Raw genomic sequence first — 17,661 nt, 5'->3', positions numbered from 1 at the left:
ACAAACACGGGCTACCCCCACCTCACCCAGGTGGCTACCAGGTACTGGCACGACAGCACGTGGTCGGAGCCTTTGGAGGATTGAGATGGGTTTTGCTTTTGAATTACAGAATTTTTGGCTGAGCTTTGATTTTTTTTTTTTAAGTCTATCTGAAGCTGAAGGTCCTGTACAACTGTTCACCTAAAGCACCAGATGAGGACACCTTTCCCATGTTGGTAATTAAAACACGCTGAGAGATGGAGCTTCAAGACTAGGGAACCTCCACTGAAAATGCCCTGCTAGAGCTGCCCTGAGGAGACTCTCATGGCCCCAGAGGAAGGAAGATTCCTTGCTAGCAGAGACAAAGCTCCCTGGGAACACCAGGAAAGAGCGAAGAGGTAATGTGCTTCCTCATGGAAGATGTAGGGCTGTGTGAAGACATTCAGAGTGAGAAGAAAGCAAACAGACTGGAAAAACCATGGGTACACTGCCATGACTATCCTATACTAACCTGACAGTACAGGTGATAGTAATGCTGGGGAACACAGGGGAGGAAAGGGGGAAAATTGAGGAAGTTAAGAAACTGTACTACACTGTTCATTAAAAATAAAAAAATTTAAAAAAAAAAAAAAGCATGTTAAAAACTGTGACACCCAATCACACAATCACATTATTGCTTTTACAGACAACCTCTATAGCTCATGCAAGCCTGGTGCTGTCTATTCCCACATGGAATAAAAATCAAGAATGAGAAAGACAGACACTTTTTGTTCTGAAGATTTCAAGACTGACAATCGGTTTGGGGACTCTGCTGGTTTCAAGTCTGCTAGTTAGTTCTCCGCACCATTCCTGTGACCCATCACTGTCACCCCAAATAACGGCGCCTTCAGCCTGCAGAAAGTGCCTTGGGGTTTTCACTGGCAAAAATGAAGGAAGCACAAAAATATTTTCAATCAGTACTGGAACAAACTTCACATTGCACAGCTGCAGTGAAAGTGCCGTCCCCCAGAGACCCTCCAGAATTTGATTAAGGTATATGGAAACTTGACTCATATTTTACGAACATTCATTTTTATGATACATTTTTAAAGGGACAGCATATATTTCCATCATGTGGAAGAAATGAAGGCAGTTATTTTGACAGAAATAGCATGTTTCGAACATGAAGCGAGTTTTGACAGCAGTTGAAGAAGTAGCGCAGGAGTGGTGGAGCTAGCTGGGGGGGCTCTGTTGGGCAGGGGGTCATTCAGAGAGTTAGAACCACCATGAACCAAGGTGAAAATTGCAATATTACTTTTTTTTTTTTTTTTTTTTTAAAGGAAGGTAATCAGGAGGAACCGGAGAGTTTCAAATCCTGCACAATGAGCCTCACACACAAGCTGAAGAGCACGCAGTGTCATCTGCATTGAAGTATCAGCACCTTGACTCTGCGTTAGCACACAGGCTACTCTGAAGTATGTTATTCTGTTAAATCCATTGCCAGCATGGTTTGTCCTAACTTATATAGCCTTTTCAAATACCCATCGAATACATCTTAGTTACGTGGTGATCCGTTCTTTGATTTGATATACTTTCTGATCAGTTCCCTAAGTCACTAGAAACATAGGATTTCCATTATAACCTGGTTACCCACAAACCCCTTCTTTTTTTCTTACCAGGTTAAAAGAGTGATAGGAAAAGGCAGCATGAAAAAAAAAAAGTGTGAACACAGGACATGTAAGTCCACAAGCTGATTAGCCTGTGCTGTGTGTTGGTGCCAAGGGCCCTTTGGAGGGTCAGGGAAGATTTGCCTCATCGACCTAGTGTTGGGAAGCTCCTGCCAAGAGGAGGAAGTGGCTTCCCAAGCCACCATGGGATGAGGTCCCCAGGCCGGTGGGAACAGCAGCAGGCAGGGAGAGAGGCAGGGGCAGAAAGTAACATCTAAGGGGTACGTGGTCCCACTGGTCTGCCCACAAAAGCCTTTGGTCTGGCAGGACAAGGAAACAAAATAATAAATGGAAAAATGTATAAAAACACACTGGACTAATTAATAGCAAAGCTGGGTAATGCTCAGCAGCATGCATGGTGCTGTGAAAACAGACAGCATGTGCTGCACCAGCCCCCGAAAGCGGGGAGCAGGCAAAACCTGTGTTTCTGTGCAGCCTGACGTTTCTGCAGGCTGTAACCACAAAACCGGCAGGATGCTCCAGCAGTGGGAGCAGGCGCTGCCCTGCCTTGTACCTGAGCCTCCACAGAAGTCAGGGAAGCTATGAGAGATTTACACCCCTGACGAAAGCAGAATAAATTCCATTGTTTGCAGAAAGCTGGTTGATCTGTGGAAGACATACTTTGCTAAAACATCATTATCGCAGTAGGAACTCTCTCCATCTGTTTTTATGTAAATAATTTCAAGTGTATGATTTATGTAATGGATTTTGTTTGAATTAGTTTTCACCAGTGAGATGAGGATAAAGATTTTCTTTTATATTACACAGCTGGTTTCACTTCTTCTTAGCATCCGATACTTTTATTATTTCTATACAAATTCCTTTTCTGCAGGAGATTTATTACTTATAGTAATGCTGCATGGTGTGAATTTCTTATAGCTCATTCATTTTGTCTTTCATGTGACTACTCAAGACTGGAGATACTATGAAAATGAGGAGACCTAAATCTGGTAAATATTATGGGGTGGTTCCTCAGGAGTCATGCCTGCTGCCTCTTTCACAGTATCCAATGTTTTACACACATCACTCAAAGAATTAACTAACTAGCTAATTCAAAGAGAGTACCAGAACTGAATTATTTCATGCATTGAAATCCCTTGGAGATGTTGAAAATTATGGCGTTTCAGAGACAAAGACTGTATTTTTAGTATATCCCCAGAAAGACCCCTAACCCCGCAGGTGCTAATGCAAATAATAAATAAGAATAAAAGTTGCAGAGGCAGTTTTGAAAAATGCATTGATGCCAAACACGAAGCTCATGGGAAAATGATGAGAAATTTTTTCAGAGTGCAGCAAAATTTTGTTAGGTGGTAGAACCAGTATCAAATTTGTCTTGATTTCCTGAGTAATTTGTACCCAAAGAAGAGAATATGGGAGGAAGGAAATTACGTACATTCAGATCATTTTCTTTTCACTCATTTCAGATTGAAACCTTTTGATGGTTTTGTTTTGAAACACTACTTTTAAAAATACCATTCGAATTAAAGAATAAAAGTAGAAACAATCAGAAAAGCAAATCAAATATTTTTGACAATTTATGCAGTGTTTCATACAGCCCAAAATACGTGCATACAGATTGTGATGGCAGTTCCATCCCTTGGCTGAGCATTTCTTTGCACAGCACCGATGTGGATAGAAAGTTTACAGGTATGATAAATTACTGCCCTTCCATTTGGAGGCATACTCCACAAGATTTTATTGCCTGTTTCTACAGTCTATTTTGTATGGATAGAAATAATAGCATTTGTAAATGAAGTGTGTGAGAGGCAAGGGGGAAAAATGTTAAATAAGCATCACCAAGCTACAGCAGTAGGGCAGCACCATTTAAAACACACCTTAGAGATTAAGGAGTGTAAGCAATTTCTAGGTGTCACCTGCATTGATCTCTTTATAAATAAGCAAGAGCAGCGAGGGAGACAACTGGGGAGAGGAAGGTGTGATGTAGAATGAATCCCTTTTCATTTCAACCCCGTCCCTAACAGCACAGGAGGTGGAATAAACCATGGGAAAGAGAGAGGCTGAGGGTGACAAGCTAATGCTCTCCTGCTGAAAGATGGAGTCCACGCTGGGGTGAGAGCTTTGCGGTGGGGCAGCCCCAGGAGATGTGGCTGGCACCCACCCCTTCCCGACCCTGCTTTGGCACACTGCCCTGCTCCTCACCTCCTCCACGCTGCTGCCTGCAGTGCCCATCGTATGCCCAGTGGCTGGGGAGCAAGCTTTGCCACACTCCAGCCCTGCAAGCCTCCAGACTTACTGCCGTGTGTGATCTCTGCTACCAGCCAAGGTAAGAACTTGTCTCCAAAAGCCCACACCCTGCTGCAGCCTGAGGAGGAAGAGATCATACCCCTGGAATCAAAGGGACACATCATAGGATATGCAGCTTCATTTCAGCTTTTGGCTACCCTGGGACCAGTATCAGATCTTTCTTATGGCCTCTCTCTGCGTGATGTGGGAGGATGCAGAGTATGGACCTGACATAGCATCTCGAAAGATGTGGGCTGAAATGCTCCAAGTCAAAAAGACAAAATTCTCCAAGTCAAAAAGACCTTTTTCGCTCATTTTACTCTTCAGTTTCAACCAAGTGGATTAAGCAGTATTAACCCCGTCCAGATGTAATAAAAGGTATAAAGCAGAGTAGAATACATGCAATGGCAGAGAGAGAAGGATCAGATGTAAAAATAGTTTCTGAGCAGTATCTGTCACCTTTGCCTGCTAAAAAGCCTCGTCAATTACACTGCATTGCTATTTAGATGCACTGGATGTGCCTTCAGTATTCAGAGGTTTAAAAAAAAAAACACAAAGGAGCAAGCAATTACTGATATACTTTATCCTGTTAAAAATAGGACTGCTCCCTTCTTTAGTGAGAAATTGAATTAAACTTGCAGTTTCTTCCTGTTTCCTGTACCAACGGCCTCTAAAAATTGAGTTATTTGACTTTAAAGGAACCGCTGGTGAGCAGTGGATCAGTGCATAGGCAGATTTGCTTAGAGAATTACCACACTCTTTCCACAAAGCTAGCATCAAGCTATGTTGGACATAAAACAGGGGAAATAACATCACTCTGCTAACTTACATTATATGTTTCCTTATTGTACAACACTCTTGCTTATGTGGAACATTTTTAATCTCAGTTTCTATCAGCTGTTACAGCATAATGGAGAAGAAAAAATACACAGGACTTCCTGAGATCTCCTTTGAGTTAGGAAAATAAATCAGAGCTTGTATATTTTTTTTAAAGAATTGATTCTGTTCCTTTTCTGTCCTCAGTAATGCCACAAGAACACTGTGTTTTCCTCAGACTGTTTGTTTTTCCATCACATTTGTCACAGCCTTTATATGTCTGGTTTTATTGTACAGACTGCTCATTAGCCATTGGCTGCACATGTTCAAAAGCTGATACCCAAAACTCAGCCTGTCCTCACTGATTGACTCCATCCCCTAAATCATGCAGCGTGACCTCTAGGCTCCAAACAGGGGGGCAGCAGGAAGCAAGGTGCTCTTCAAAACAAGACTGTAACTTTTTTCATAACCTTTGTGAACCTAAGAGCAAGGCAGCATGGGCTGGAGCACCATCTGCTGGCATCCCCTCCACTGACTGTTTGCACTGGGGCACTGCACGTTTTGGTTGCCCCCTCGGCACCCGCAGCTTTGTCAACCCAAGGGGACACAGTGCAACAGGGCCCTGCCTTGCCGTAGGACATGGTACATGGTGGTGTCCCCGAGGGGAAGAGGAAGGAACACGGGCTTCCTCCTACACAAGAGCAGCAGAAGCCTGGGGGGGCTGCAAGAGCTGTTTGCTACAGTGTGATCTCTTTCCAAAACTCAACATTTTTTGCTTTCTGGGTACCACTGACCTTGCCTGAGGCCTTCCCTGAGTGGAGGAGAACAGATTTTTGCAAGGTTGATTGGCTGCCAGGAGAATTAAATATGTTTATTTTTTCTCAGCACGTTACCATAAGTATTCTTCCTGTAAAGCATCCTTTCACTGTCTGTCTTGTTTAACTGTCAGAGGACATTCACATATGTTCCCTTTCCCTGCATTCGTTGTTGCTGCAAGCACAATTTGTGTACCAATTTTTCACCGCACGCATTCCACAGAGGACAGAAGGGCCCAGACAGCTGTGAAGAAATCCTGGCTCATGCGGATCTCCCCACAACTTGGACCATCCACAGGCGCCAAAAGCAACTTTTTACATCGCCACATTTTGTATTAATAGTCACCGGATAAAATACACAAAAAATAGAGAGAGTCCAGAGGAGAGACCAGCAGGAATGATCTCAGAAACATGACCTCAGAGGAAAGGCAAAGCAAACTGAGGCTGCTCAGGATACTCTTGTGACGAAAAGAACAAGAAAGGACAAAGTAAAGATCCCGAAATACGTAAAGGGCCGTCATGATGCAAGGTTAAGCAATATGTTGTTCTTTGCATCCCTTGGAATAGGACAAGGTGTAGAGGGCTTGACTTACCATGAAGAAGGGTCAAAACAGATGTTCTGGAGACCTTCCAATAGGACAGGTAGTGCAGCACCGCGTTGAGTAGTCTGTAGGGTCCCCATGGCCAGGACCAAATAAGACTTTTGTCAAGAATGACATGGGTATAATGGATCTTGCTCTACTGTACAGGAGTAGATCTTGAAATCCTTTTCCAGCTGTATAAGTCTTGGTCTCCTGGGAGCAATCCCATGCATTCTTGGTGCTACTTTCCCTGGAGGAAAAACATCTGGCCTCTTAGAAACACGGTTTGCATACCTGAAGAATAGGAGAGAAATTATGGATGAAGCTATGGAGTGGGTGAAAGTGGCTGTTCAGAGTCACAGCTTTAGAAATTATGCCCAAATTCTACTGTAGCCTCTTAATTTTTTTTCTCCTACTTCAGAACTAAAATTTAGTCCTCCCTACCACAGTCTCATGGATAATGTTAATGAAGATCAGGCCAATGTCTAAGTATGTTCAGCGTCTCCTAGCACTTTTTGGCCAAGCTGTATTATTATGTTCTTTTTTCTTGTACACATTCTTCTCAAACTTATAAGCTAAATCTGGTTACAAAAATGTAGGGGTCATTTTAGAATCCAACAGGCAGACAGAAAATTTGCCATGTTAGAGTAGACAATAAAGAGTCTTTGTCTGTGTAAAATTGAGAATTCCCATGGTCAATGACTAGATGTGGGAGGAAGGGGAAAGCACGGAAAATTTTGAGGAAAGATAGCAGACTGAATGCAAGACTAAGTTTTGAATGTTTCCAAATCTCTGTCACTAGCATCAGTGCACTTAATAGAAATCATGTTAATATGCAAATGTTTCCAATTCAGCTATTATCTTTTCATATTTTATTGGTTTATTTAGTCATGGTGTTAACAGTAAAAATATCTCTTCAGCACAGTGCCTTCGGGGATATTAAAGAAAGTTCCTTTATTATTTCATGCAGCTCCTGAGAATAGCCTATGTGTTTTGCATCGATGCAGCAGATCAGCAAAAGCCCATGGTGTGCATTGCCTCACAAGACGTACAAATCTACCATTTTACATTTTGCACCCATGTGAAGGGATAACAGAAAAAAAATAATGAATGACATGGGCCAGCAAACTAGGAAAAGTCCTTCTGTCAAGCAAGACAAAGAGCAAAATACTCAAGCCTCTTTTAAATGTAATGTAATTCATGTCAATTTACACTCCCACCTGTTTGTGTATAAATCTGGAAGAAAAATATTTACATCATCTCTGTATTACACTGTGCACATACAAGCTCACGTATATCTCAAAAGTTGCAAACATGTCTTGACCAAGGGTTAAATTTTGATCTGCATTTTAAAGTACATTTAGAGGTAAGCGAAACAACTCAGGAAGAAAGGAAACCTCATTGTAACCACAAGATTTTTTAAATATTGTGACTTTGAAAACTGCCCAGAATGCAGTAGAGGCAGATTAACCTAGCTGGTGAGGTAAACGAATATGTTGCATGTGGCTGATCTGCTCATACTGGTAGTTCATTACACACTGCTACTAGTATGTAGCTAGAAATGGTAGGAATTTTCTCCAAAATCTGTTATGTGTAGATGTATACAAGCAAAATATAGATGAACTCAGTGATCTTCAAGAAGGCAGCATGTGAAAACTTCTCTGTTATTACTCTACAGAATTTAGGGACATTTTTTTCTGATTAAGGAAAGTCTTTGATGATGAATAATTTTTGGAAGCACACCAGGCTGCTTATTACATTCTTCACTACTATGGAAGTATATCAAATCTTGTAAATAAATCACTCTGTATCTTACCATCGTATGTATCTCACCAATATATATGATGCACAGCTGACCCCTGAGTGGAGAAAAGCAGATAGAGTGTAAAATTTCTTACAGAAGCTTATGCCTTGAAGTAGTGTTAGTCTCCTATTTGTCTGGACTACATCAACATTGCAATGAAAACAAATCAAAGTCTTAAGAGGCCACAAATGCCACATTTTCTCTGTTGCATTGATGAAACTTTTAATTGCAAAATGAGTGAAGCTAGTTAAACTCCATAAGACTGTCAGTTGTTTGGCCTAACACAATTACAGTTGTTGCAGAAACATACCTTTCTGTTAGCTCTTTCCCCTTTGTCTTAGGAATATTGCTAAGAAAAAAAAAAAGTGGAAGAACAAAATTTTGAAACTCCACAACATGTAATTTGCAACACTGGTTTTGTGATGCCGTTGTTAACAGCCAAGGTCAATAAACTGTTGAAGTGTGTTGGTATGCTTTGCTGGCTCCATGTAGGTATGAAACAAACCCAGTTTCTGCTGTAGCATTGTGAACTGGAGAAACAAAGTGCATTGGAAGAGCTCCATATCCGCTCACTGGAAAAGAGGGGAATTGATCTCTGAAAGCAGGCTTACAAATTTGCTAGCTGTTGAATGAGATCAGCTTATAAAATGGATCGCATTCATTTTTTCAGTGCGATTATGTCATCCTCAAAAATAGGTTGAACTCTGCATGTCTGAAATTCCAGATCTTACCCCTGGTTCTGTGGTCTTTCTACATGATTATGTAACAGGACTGTCATTCAGCAAACTCAGCTTCAAGTATACTAAAAGTGCGAGTCTTAAATTCATAATTAATGAAAAAAATAACATTGAAAAAACACGAGATAAGTATCTGTGAATAAAAATATTCCCTAATAGTAACTGTGTGGATTTTAGGGGAATGACATTAAGAATGCTTCTGGCCAATTATTTGATATTAACAGTCACTAGATGCTACGGAAAGCAACTCATGAAATACTTTTACACAAGTTCTCATAGAAATGTCTTCTGTGATGTATCGCTATGCTACACAGTTGAACAAAGAGATATGGCATGTAGCAGGGAGAGATATTGGCTGTACTGGGCATGCAGAAGGCAAAGCTGATCTTTATGTTATCTAAATACTTGTTTCTGAAAATACGATAGATGTTTCTGAAATAAAATAGCTGGGCAAATCCTAAGAAGGCCAGGCACCTGATAAAAAAATGATGCTTGGTATCTAATCCAACATGAAAACAGCCAAATTTCTACAGGGATAACACACAATGTTCTCACAGGCTATATATACAGTAGTAAATTAAACAGAGATGGGGCATGTTTCTGGAGGCTGAAGGCCATCTGCCTGTGTTGTTGTAGCAGTCCCTACCTGTTCTCCTGGGCTTGCCAGAGAGACCAAACCAACAGGCAGCCTGAACGTCACCACACTCTTTTGGGAGCTAAGAGCATTCATTAGTTTGGGAACAGGCCAGTCTTTGTCAACTGATGTCAATCAGGTGTGTTTTATTTATTGATATATCCACGCTGCTATTTGTAGCCCCATATTTACCAGTACGCATCTCTCAAAGAACGTGTGCACCTCTTGCTTTAACTGCTCCTGTAATGCCTGTCTATGTCACTGTGGCAAATATCTTGATGAAGAAGGACTTGAGATCTGAAGAAGAGGATCTCCTTGGGGTTTCCTCCCATGTTAGTGACACTGTCATCTCATGGATGGTGGTAGGACTGGCCCCACACTTGGAAAAGCAATTTCTCTAAAGGAGACGGATTGCATTACCTTCAGAGCAACCAGGCAGGGGGTTGAGTTGGTTCACCTCTTTGCAAGGGTGCTGGAGGACATCAAAGGGAGTCGTAGGTGTTGAACGCTTGGTGCCATCAGTGCAAGGCTAAGTTAGGACTGCAGGACTAGGATGAAACCACCTCTGCCTATGATTGCTACATCTAATTCCCCTCTTGCTCTCACACACACTGAGTCACAAGTCACTCCAAGAAGTTAAAAAGACAGCACAATAAACAGAGCCAAGAATCAGACCAAACAGAAGTGAGATCTCTAAAAGCTTTAGCCATGTGAGTAGTTCACAAGAGTTCCCCTCAGCTCCAACCTCATATCATTATTGTTTGCTTGTCAAAATCAGCATCATTTGTTTTGCTTTCATTTACATGTTTGCCATGAGTGGATTTTTGCTTTTAAAAATGATCAGCACAACATGAGGAATCTCAGGCCCTTGATGAAGACCAGATAACCATTTAAAATACATGGGAAGAGGGGATAGCTACCTCCATGGACTAAGTTCATTTGTCCTGTTCACTTCTGACATCTTCCTAAGCATGGAAACACCAAATGCAGCTGAAAGGCCTTACTGAGCTAAAACCAACAAAACCACTCTCCAAAAAAATGCAGATTTGTCTCACCAGCCTCCAATGGTTTCTTTTTGGGTTTAGTCTCAAATTATTGTTCTCAGTCTGGACCTACCTGGCTGCATGCAGTCCCATTCGCACCCTTGTTGTCACAGGGCAGTAGCTGGATCTCATCAAGCTTTGGTGGAGGCCATCTGTGGGAGCAAGAGACATGTGGCAAGTCCTGGGGTGGGGGCAGTCAGAAGACACCTGGACCCATCCTCAGGGCATACTCTGCCTGATCATCACAGCTGTGCATTCAGCCTCTGCCAAACCTCATTGCACTGTCCCCAGCATGACTGCAAGTGAAGTAAAATCACTCACAGCACATAATGTGCAGTAAAATCCTGCAGGAATTTAATGCCCTTTATTAATTACCCTTCAGAGTATTTCAAGGTTAAGTTTACTAAGAATCCTTTTCTCAGTCAGACCTAATAGGACCTTTCCTAAAAACAGGTAGATTTTTTTTATAAAATTATATATGTACGTACATATATGTATATCCATATATAAAAAAACTATATTTCATATTTGCCAGATTGACAGCTGTATATAGTTGCATTTACTTCATGTGTTATTTCTAATCTGCTGGATCTTCACATCTTCACCTGCTTTACACTTATTATTTCAGGTAAATTTACAAACCCACAAACCTCAGTTGGGATTTTGCATGTCCTGATGCTTGCTTTCACACCTCTCTGGTCTCATTGGCAGTGGCTGTGCATCGAGGTGCATAGGATTTCTCCTCTTGGGAACACAGGTGAGTGTTGGTTTTTTTTTCAAGGTCCATGTTTCTGTGTCATCTGAAATTCCTAAGAGGTTTCATATTTAAAATACCGTTTTGAATGTGCAGCTTCTTTCTGCTGAATCTGAGTTTGCTGCAGCTGAGGGGCCTTGAATCTCCTGTTAAATCATGGCTCACCTGCAGTTCTGTTTTTCCAATGGTACTACGAAGAAAAGAACCAAGTATGGCAAAGTACCCACCCCAGCAGGCAGGCACATGAGACTTCCTATGGGATTTCAGACATGAATCTCAGAGCCAGCCCATCATCACGTAAATCCGCACTCCTTTGTCGCTCTTGTTTTGTAGGAACCTAGTACCATTAGTGTCTCCCCAAATCAAACAAAACAGCTCATTGGTAGGGAACCAACTGGTCCTGCTTTGCAAGTGAAAGGCTCATCATGAAGTCTTTCAATATCAGCAGGCTATTTAAAAATGGAATTTGTGGCACTCTGCAAGAGACTTCTGTAATTTCAATTAGGCTTTCTTTGGAATAGGCTATCTGAGAAAAGAACAGTTTTGGAAAATAAAAGCTTTATCTACTTATTAGCAAGTCAATAAAAGCCATGAAGACTCCAAACTTCTGCTTTGGCTTTGTGTGCATTAACAGGCCAAACAACCTAGCTTCATCTGAAACTGGTTTCAAATTACTTGCAGATGGCTGGATGTAGATGAAAGACTGCATAAAGGTGTTCCTTATTCTATTCTGTACTCCCTAGACTATTGGGCTATGTGCTGACACTTGGATGCTTGTTTTACAATATCATTTGACATGTGGGATTTATGTGTCAAAATTTCATTTAAAGCCAAGAAAATGTCAACTAGCAAGTACAGAGAAGCAGCAAAAGACTGTGCTTTTCAAGACAGAAGTCAGTGAGTTGGACACTGCCAAGTCTGAACCCTGTACCAAGCACACACACAAAAATTTGACCCAACTGCCAGCAAACTAAGATTCCTTTGGTGTGTTCTGCTGAGATTCCATTACTGCCTTTATCATTAAGAAAATAATGTAATAAAATGAGACCTTTTCCCTGAATGCATTAATAAAGATAACTTGTTGGTCAAGCTCCAAAACCACTGGAGCCACATTTAATTTACTGCTTTTATGGATTTAGGATTTGGTTTGCTGCTATGTTCAGTCCACTGCAACAATATAATGGGAAATTGTAATGGCATGTTTAAAAGAAAGGGTTCATAATCTATCACTGAAGCTTTAAAATGTCTTGTGCAAACATCCACAATTAAATGCTACCAAAAATGGTCATTTCACATGGTTTCACTGCAGCTCACCAAAAGAGGAGGGGAGGAAAGACCTAAATAATCATTAATATAGCTTTTTGTGCTAGTCACCTTCTAACAGCCTGGGGAAGAGAACTGCTAAAAGAACTGTAAAGGCTTGCAACCCCACTGCTGCTCCTCATATTAAGAGCATCTGTGCATTACTTCATAAAATATCAGATGACATACTGCCTTATTTCCAATCAATAAAAATAACAATATGTTATGCAAAGATCCTTCTGATGTCTTGTAAATAGTTGTTCAGAAGGGCATTGGCCTTTTGTCAGTGCCTAGTTCAGGTGGTGGAGACCTTTACATCAACCAACACATAAAACATGAGAAAACAAGAGCACCTGTGAAGTGCAAGGCCATAGGCCTGACATGTTGTGACAGGGATAAAGATGGCACCAAAGCCGTGTAGTCCATCAACCTCTGCACAAGAAGAGCCCAGTTTCTTAAGGGCCAGATTCTGCACTTCTCACACGGAGCAGGAGCTACTCCAACTGGTGCCTTCATTTGGGCTTGCTGCTGCCTTGTGCTGTGAGAATAATGAGGAAAGCTGCTGAGTTTTGGCTTATTTGAAACAAAAAAGGCCCTGGTGCAGACAGAGCCACCTCTTCCTCCTGCTCTGGCTTGAGGAGAAGACAGCGACAGGACAAACTTGCTCTCCACACCACTGAGCAGGCTGCTGCTGGTGTGCCTGTGATGTAATCCAGCCCCGGGTGAAGAAAAATAAAAGCTCCTGATGGAAAATGAACACCAAACCCACTCAGTTCCTTTGGATTTATTTTAAGATTGTGGGTTTCAGTAAAGAATGTCTGACAAATTCTTTCAAATTGTCCTAGGAAATGTGCCCGTCTCTTCACTTGGGGGCAAGGGAGGAAGGAATTTGCCATCTTCATTTTACCACCGTGATTGATTAAATGCCTCATAGGTAGTGCTGGACAAAGGCATTCTGAAACTCAGGTGGCAAAAAAAGTGCTTTGTTTAGAAAATGTGACTGGTACGAAGCCTTTCTCTAGCCGCAGATTTAAACAAATACATTGTTTTTTATTTGCGTTCGGCAGTTTCCATTTGTGCAGCTTTTGCCAGAAGACTGAAGAGGTCTGTGATATGTAATTTACTGCTCAGTGATTTTAAAGATGAATGTTTGGACTCTCATTGATATTTGATTTTTATTGCTCATTTTGTTACCAGGGGAGGTTTCCACATGTAGCTTTATATAAACTCGGTCTGGTTTCTTGTTCTGTCCTCAGGATATAGCATGTCTTGCTTCTCTAGGAGCTTGGAAACAATGCTCTGTTTTGCGGTCTTTTTTTTTTTTTTTCCTTTTTTTTTTTTTCTTCCATACAGCTTATGACTTATACTTTCAGTGAATTCCTTGCTGAAGGTAAATTCTTTATTGTCAGAATTTGTCAGTGATGTTGGGGCTCCCCATCCTTGCAGGAGCAGTACAAGAGTCCCAGCAGCAGCTGGGCATGGGGAACACTACTTGTTTCCATACTTCTGGATGCCCTAAAACCCACATGAAGCCTGCAGGCTCATGTCTCTGTCATGGGAACAAGAGGAAAATTGTCTGTGAGTGCAAGCCTGGGCCTCAGCTGAGATACAGTGAAGGGCCTGCTCTGGCCAGCAAGGCCCAGCTGAGACCCTGAAAGGCCCAGTCCTTCCGGGGCCCCTCCTGCCAGCTCAGCTTTATCATCATACGGATGTCGTGAAGCCCACCCCAACCAAAGTGGCTTTTGGGTGGCTCTGACCTACCCTGGAGCACCAGGACCTGGAAGCCCTGTCAGTAAGGGCTGAGCCTGGTCCTCCTGCCTGCAGACACCTGCCTCAAGGCCTGGCAGGTTATCGCGCTTACACCAGCTCAAAGCCCGCTGATAGAGGAACACTCCTGGCAATGCCCTATGGCAGGCCCAATATGTGTTGTCAGAAAAGGGCCTTTTACAACATATAGCAGCAGCACTGTTAAAACATCCCTTTGGACAGCAGCTGAGGAGTTGTAACACTCTGCTAAGGAGCAAGCAAAGCCACTTCATTTCCTCCTCCCCTTGGAGGCGTTACAGCTCACCAGGTTCCCCGATTGTGTTTCACCTGGGCACCTAATCAAACAAACTCTTCATGAAATAAGAGCTGACTGAGCAATATGTCAAACTCTGCAACTCTACGTAAAGTAGAAGTTGTTTTAAAATTATTTGCCAAATTAGCTCAAGTGAGCCAGAAGCACTCGCTCCTAGCCAAAGCCCTCAATGCAAGTTTGAAAGTTGAAATAAAACTTTTAGGGCTCTTGAAAGAACAGGAGATGAGGGAAATGGCATTCATGTTTATTACAGAAATGTAATTCATAATCCCAGCGGTGGGAATGCTAATGCCTTTTGATTGATTACAGTGATTTCTCTCTGAAGAAAAAAAGATCTCCAGACCTGAGGACACTGCAAAGAGCAAATGAAATATTCTGTAATCATGGCTATGACTTGGAAAAGCAATCAGGTATATGCTGTACCTGAAGTACCCGCGTTAAGTGCTTTTCTGTGTAGGGTTGCACTTAAGTCAATGTGGTTTTTGTTTTGTTGTCTGAAATAACCTTTGCTTCACCTTGTTCTCAGCAAATGCATTCTGTTTCTGCTTCATTTCTTTTAAGATAAATAGTTTTCTAGAAATGGCTAAGAACTTTTTCCAAGGGTTATCACTAATGTTTTCTTTTCTGCCACTTACAAAGCATACAAGAACGCTCTCTAAAAATTAACATTTACTTCAGTATCATCCCCCATGAAGAACACGTCCACCAACACAACACCTCTCTTGACAATGAATATTTTCAGCCAATACTTACCTCTAGTTAATTTTTCTCCTCTTCCTGCACATCAGTCTGCGGTGTGGGAAGGCCCCGTGGCAGGCAGAGAAGTACCTGTCTCGTCCTGTGGACATCCCACCACAGTGTATGGACCACCTCCTGTTTGGTGCTCTGTATATAAAAAATGAGGTTTATTTAGTCACACACACATGCACAAATAGCCCTGAGGGCCAAAAAGAAATCCACAAGAGTCTGAGTTGCATCCTTGCTGATCCCTCTCATAAGTAGTTGGTGCGGCACATATGGTCCATTAGGCCATCGTCCAGCAAAGCACTTAAGCAGTCCTGTAACTTTAAGCATATGATTAGTCCCATGGATGTCTATGACCAATAATGTGCTTACTCACTGCCTCTGTAGTAGATCCAGGAGAGGAGAGGTCAGATTTTATCAGATCCATGGATATTTGGAATAGTAGGTAAAACAGTATATTATGTCCACATGGAATGCAGTTTTCTGCCATTGATAACCTTTTCAGTTCTTAGAAACAGCTAATTTTGCCATGAGCATATTCCTTTCTGAGCACTAGTCTGGAGGTTTTAAACCTACACCTTCCCTTAGTCAGTCTTGTACAAGAAATGCAGTGATTTTTATTTTAATGCCAAAATACTTAAGTGGACTTTCCTGAAAATTTTGCGCATGAGCTGAGAAGTATGTGTCATTGCTGCTTTGGAGGGAAGGACTTCTAAACACCTGCAACTAGTCTCTGAAAAGAAAATGCCATGCAGAAGCATACACATTGTTTTTCAGGGTATTTCACTGGGCATCGGCAGTAAAGCAAACTGTGAACGTTCACATAACCAAAATGTTTGCATTAATGTATCATGAATCCTACAAATTTCTCCTATGAACAAGCACATTTTCAGAATTAGGACTGGTAATGCATCTTTACTGGCTGCCCCACTGTTCCAGCTACACCCATACCCTGGGGATTACAACAGGGGGTGATCACCCGCATCTGACAGTCATCCGCCCCCCCTCCCCAAAATACAGAAAAGGAAGAAAAAGAGCGAAAGGAATATAATTGCTAAAACATGGGCTGTACTGAGAAATTGCTTTTTTTTTTTTTCTCCCAAGTAATATACATTGGAATCTCAAGTAAATGGAGTGTATAATTCTTTGTGAAATGGACACAGAGTTAACACAGAAACAAATACCCAGAAACACAAAACGGCACATGCACACATACGCATATGTGCCTGTGTCTGGGTTTGTTATACTCAGACACACACAGAAATTGCGATTCCTTTTATCCAGTTAATTGTATGGCTTCCCCTAGCATCTTACTTTCTGTACTTTCAAAGCCTCATTTTTTAATTAAAAACACTTAATTTATTTATATGTATTTTTTTTGAATGACAAAGCCACAGCAGACTTGCGGTAGGCGGCTGGAGTGCAATTACCCAATTCCACAGCACCAGTCCCTTTTCTTTTTGGATGGCAGTCACAGACTCCAGATGCCAATGTACTGAGGCTAATTTTTTCCATCAGCAACATCCAGCTATTTGGCAGGCTGCATTAGCATTTTTGCTGGCTGCCTCAGAGCAGTTCAATGGCAGTGCTCTCCGTATATTGCCTAGGAAGCTGATTTACCTGGGTGGTATTTTAATCAATGTTTTGCCTTACACATGCATTTTATGCAGTGGTTTCCTACCAACAAATATGCCTGCAAATTATCTTCTCATTAGCTCTCCACAAAGGTATGTTTTTATTTTTGTAGTTAGGAGTCAGACTCCTGTGCTTAAATGTTCTTTTGAGATTCACAGGCTCCTGTGGTCAAAAACCCAGGGTAGGAGGATTCCTGCACCCCTGGGCTGAAGGGCAACAGAAGCCATCCAATTAGTTCTCCTCAATTCACCAGCCAATCTGGGAGAGATGGAAGTGAAATGATTTCAGGCTGATCCCAATTTCAAATTGCATTTGCTTGTTTCATCGAGCAGAATACTTCCCTTCTCAGCATTACTTCAAGTTGACTAAAATGTTCTGCGTGGTTCAAGGCTTTTAGAACAAACTAATTTCAAGGTGAAAAGCTATTTAAAAAAATCTATTTTATTTCTAATTTGCATAGAAAATGTTAAAATATGCATTCTTTTTACTTTTTTTTCCCTGACCAGAAGCGTTCATTGATTTTTATATGAATTTAGGAGTAAATGTACTTACCTTGAAGCTTCAATTTTTTAAACATGTCATTAAATTCATATTATAACATATAACTGTTATAAAAAAATTACTAGCTTCATATAAACATACACACGTGTATATGTACACATGCGTGTGCATATTTTTATATATACAAATGTATATGTGATTAGTTTATATATATTATATATATGCTATTAGGTGTCCAACATCAATAGTTTACTTGAAAATATAATGTATGGTTAACGTTTGCTTG

At 41.4% G+C, this 17,661-nt stretch overlaps 1 protein-coding gene and 1 long non-coding RNA gene across 7 annotated transcripts in view; one reads left to right on the top strand and one right to left on the bottom strand.

Annotated features, from left to right (window-relative positions):
• The window catches only part of LOC310899687, a 34,323-nt gene extending 23,173 nt beyond the window's left edge, over positions 1 to 11,150 (bottom strand). For all 6 annotated transcript variants that reach the window (XR_014584513.1, XR_014584514.1, XR_014584515.1 and 3 more), the window contains exons 1-4: positions 11,010 to 11,150; positions 10,433 to 10,511; positions 7,958 to 8,000; positions 6,154 to 6,435 (exon numbers count right to left, since the gene is read on the bottom strand). This is a non-coding gene — a long non-coding RNA (uncharacterized lncRNA). The remainder of the gene's footprint in view (positions 1 to 6,153; positions 6,436 to 7,957; positions 8,001 to 10,432; positions 10,512 to 11,009) is intronic.
• Positions 1 to 17,661, top strand: part of LOC310899686 (uncharacterized protein) — a 140,768-nt gene that overhangs the window by 117,376 nt on the left and 5,731 nt on the right. Inside the window, exon 7 of the mRNA XM_083836414.1 lies at positions 10,988 to 11,116. Coding sequence (XP_083692540.1) covers positions 10,988 to 11,116 — 129 coding nt within the window. The remainder of the gene's footprint in view (positions 1 to 10,987; positions 11,117 to 17,661) is intronic.

The sequence above is a fragment of the Anser anser genome (genome assembly GCF_964211835.1).
Source record: "Anser anser genome assembly, chromosome: 4".
NCBI classification, from domain to species: domain Eukaryota; kingdom Metazoa; phylum Chordata; class Aves; order Anseriformes; family Anatidae; genus Anser; species Anser anser.
Note: the sequence above shows the minus strand (reverse complement) of the source record. Positions and strands in the feature narration are given on the sequence as shown.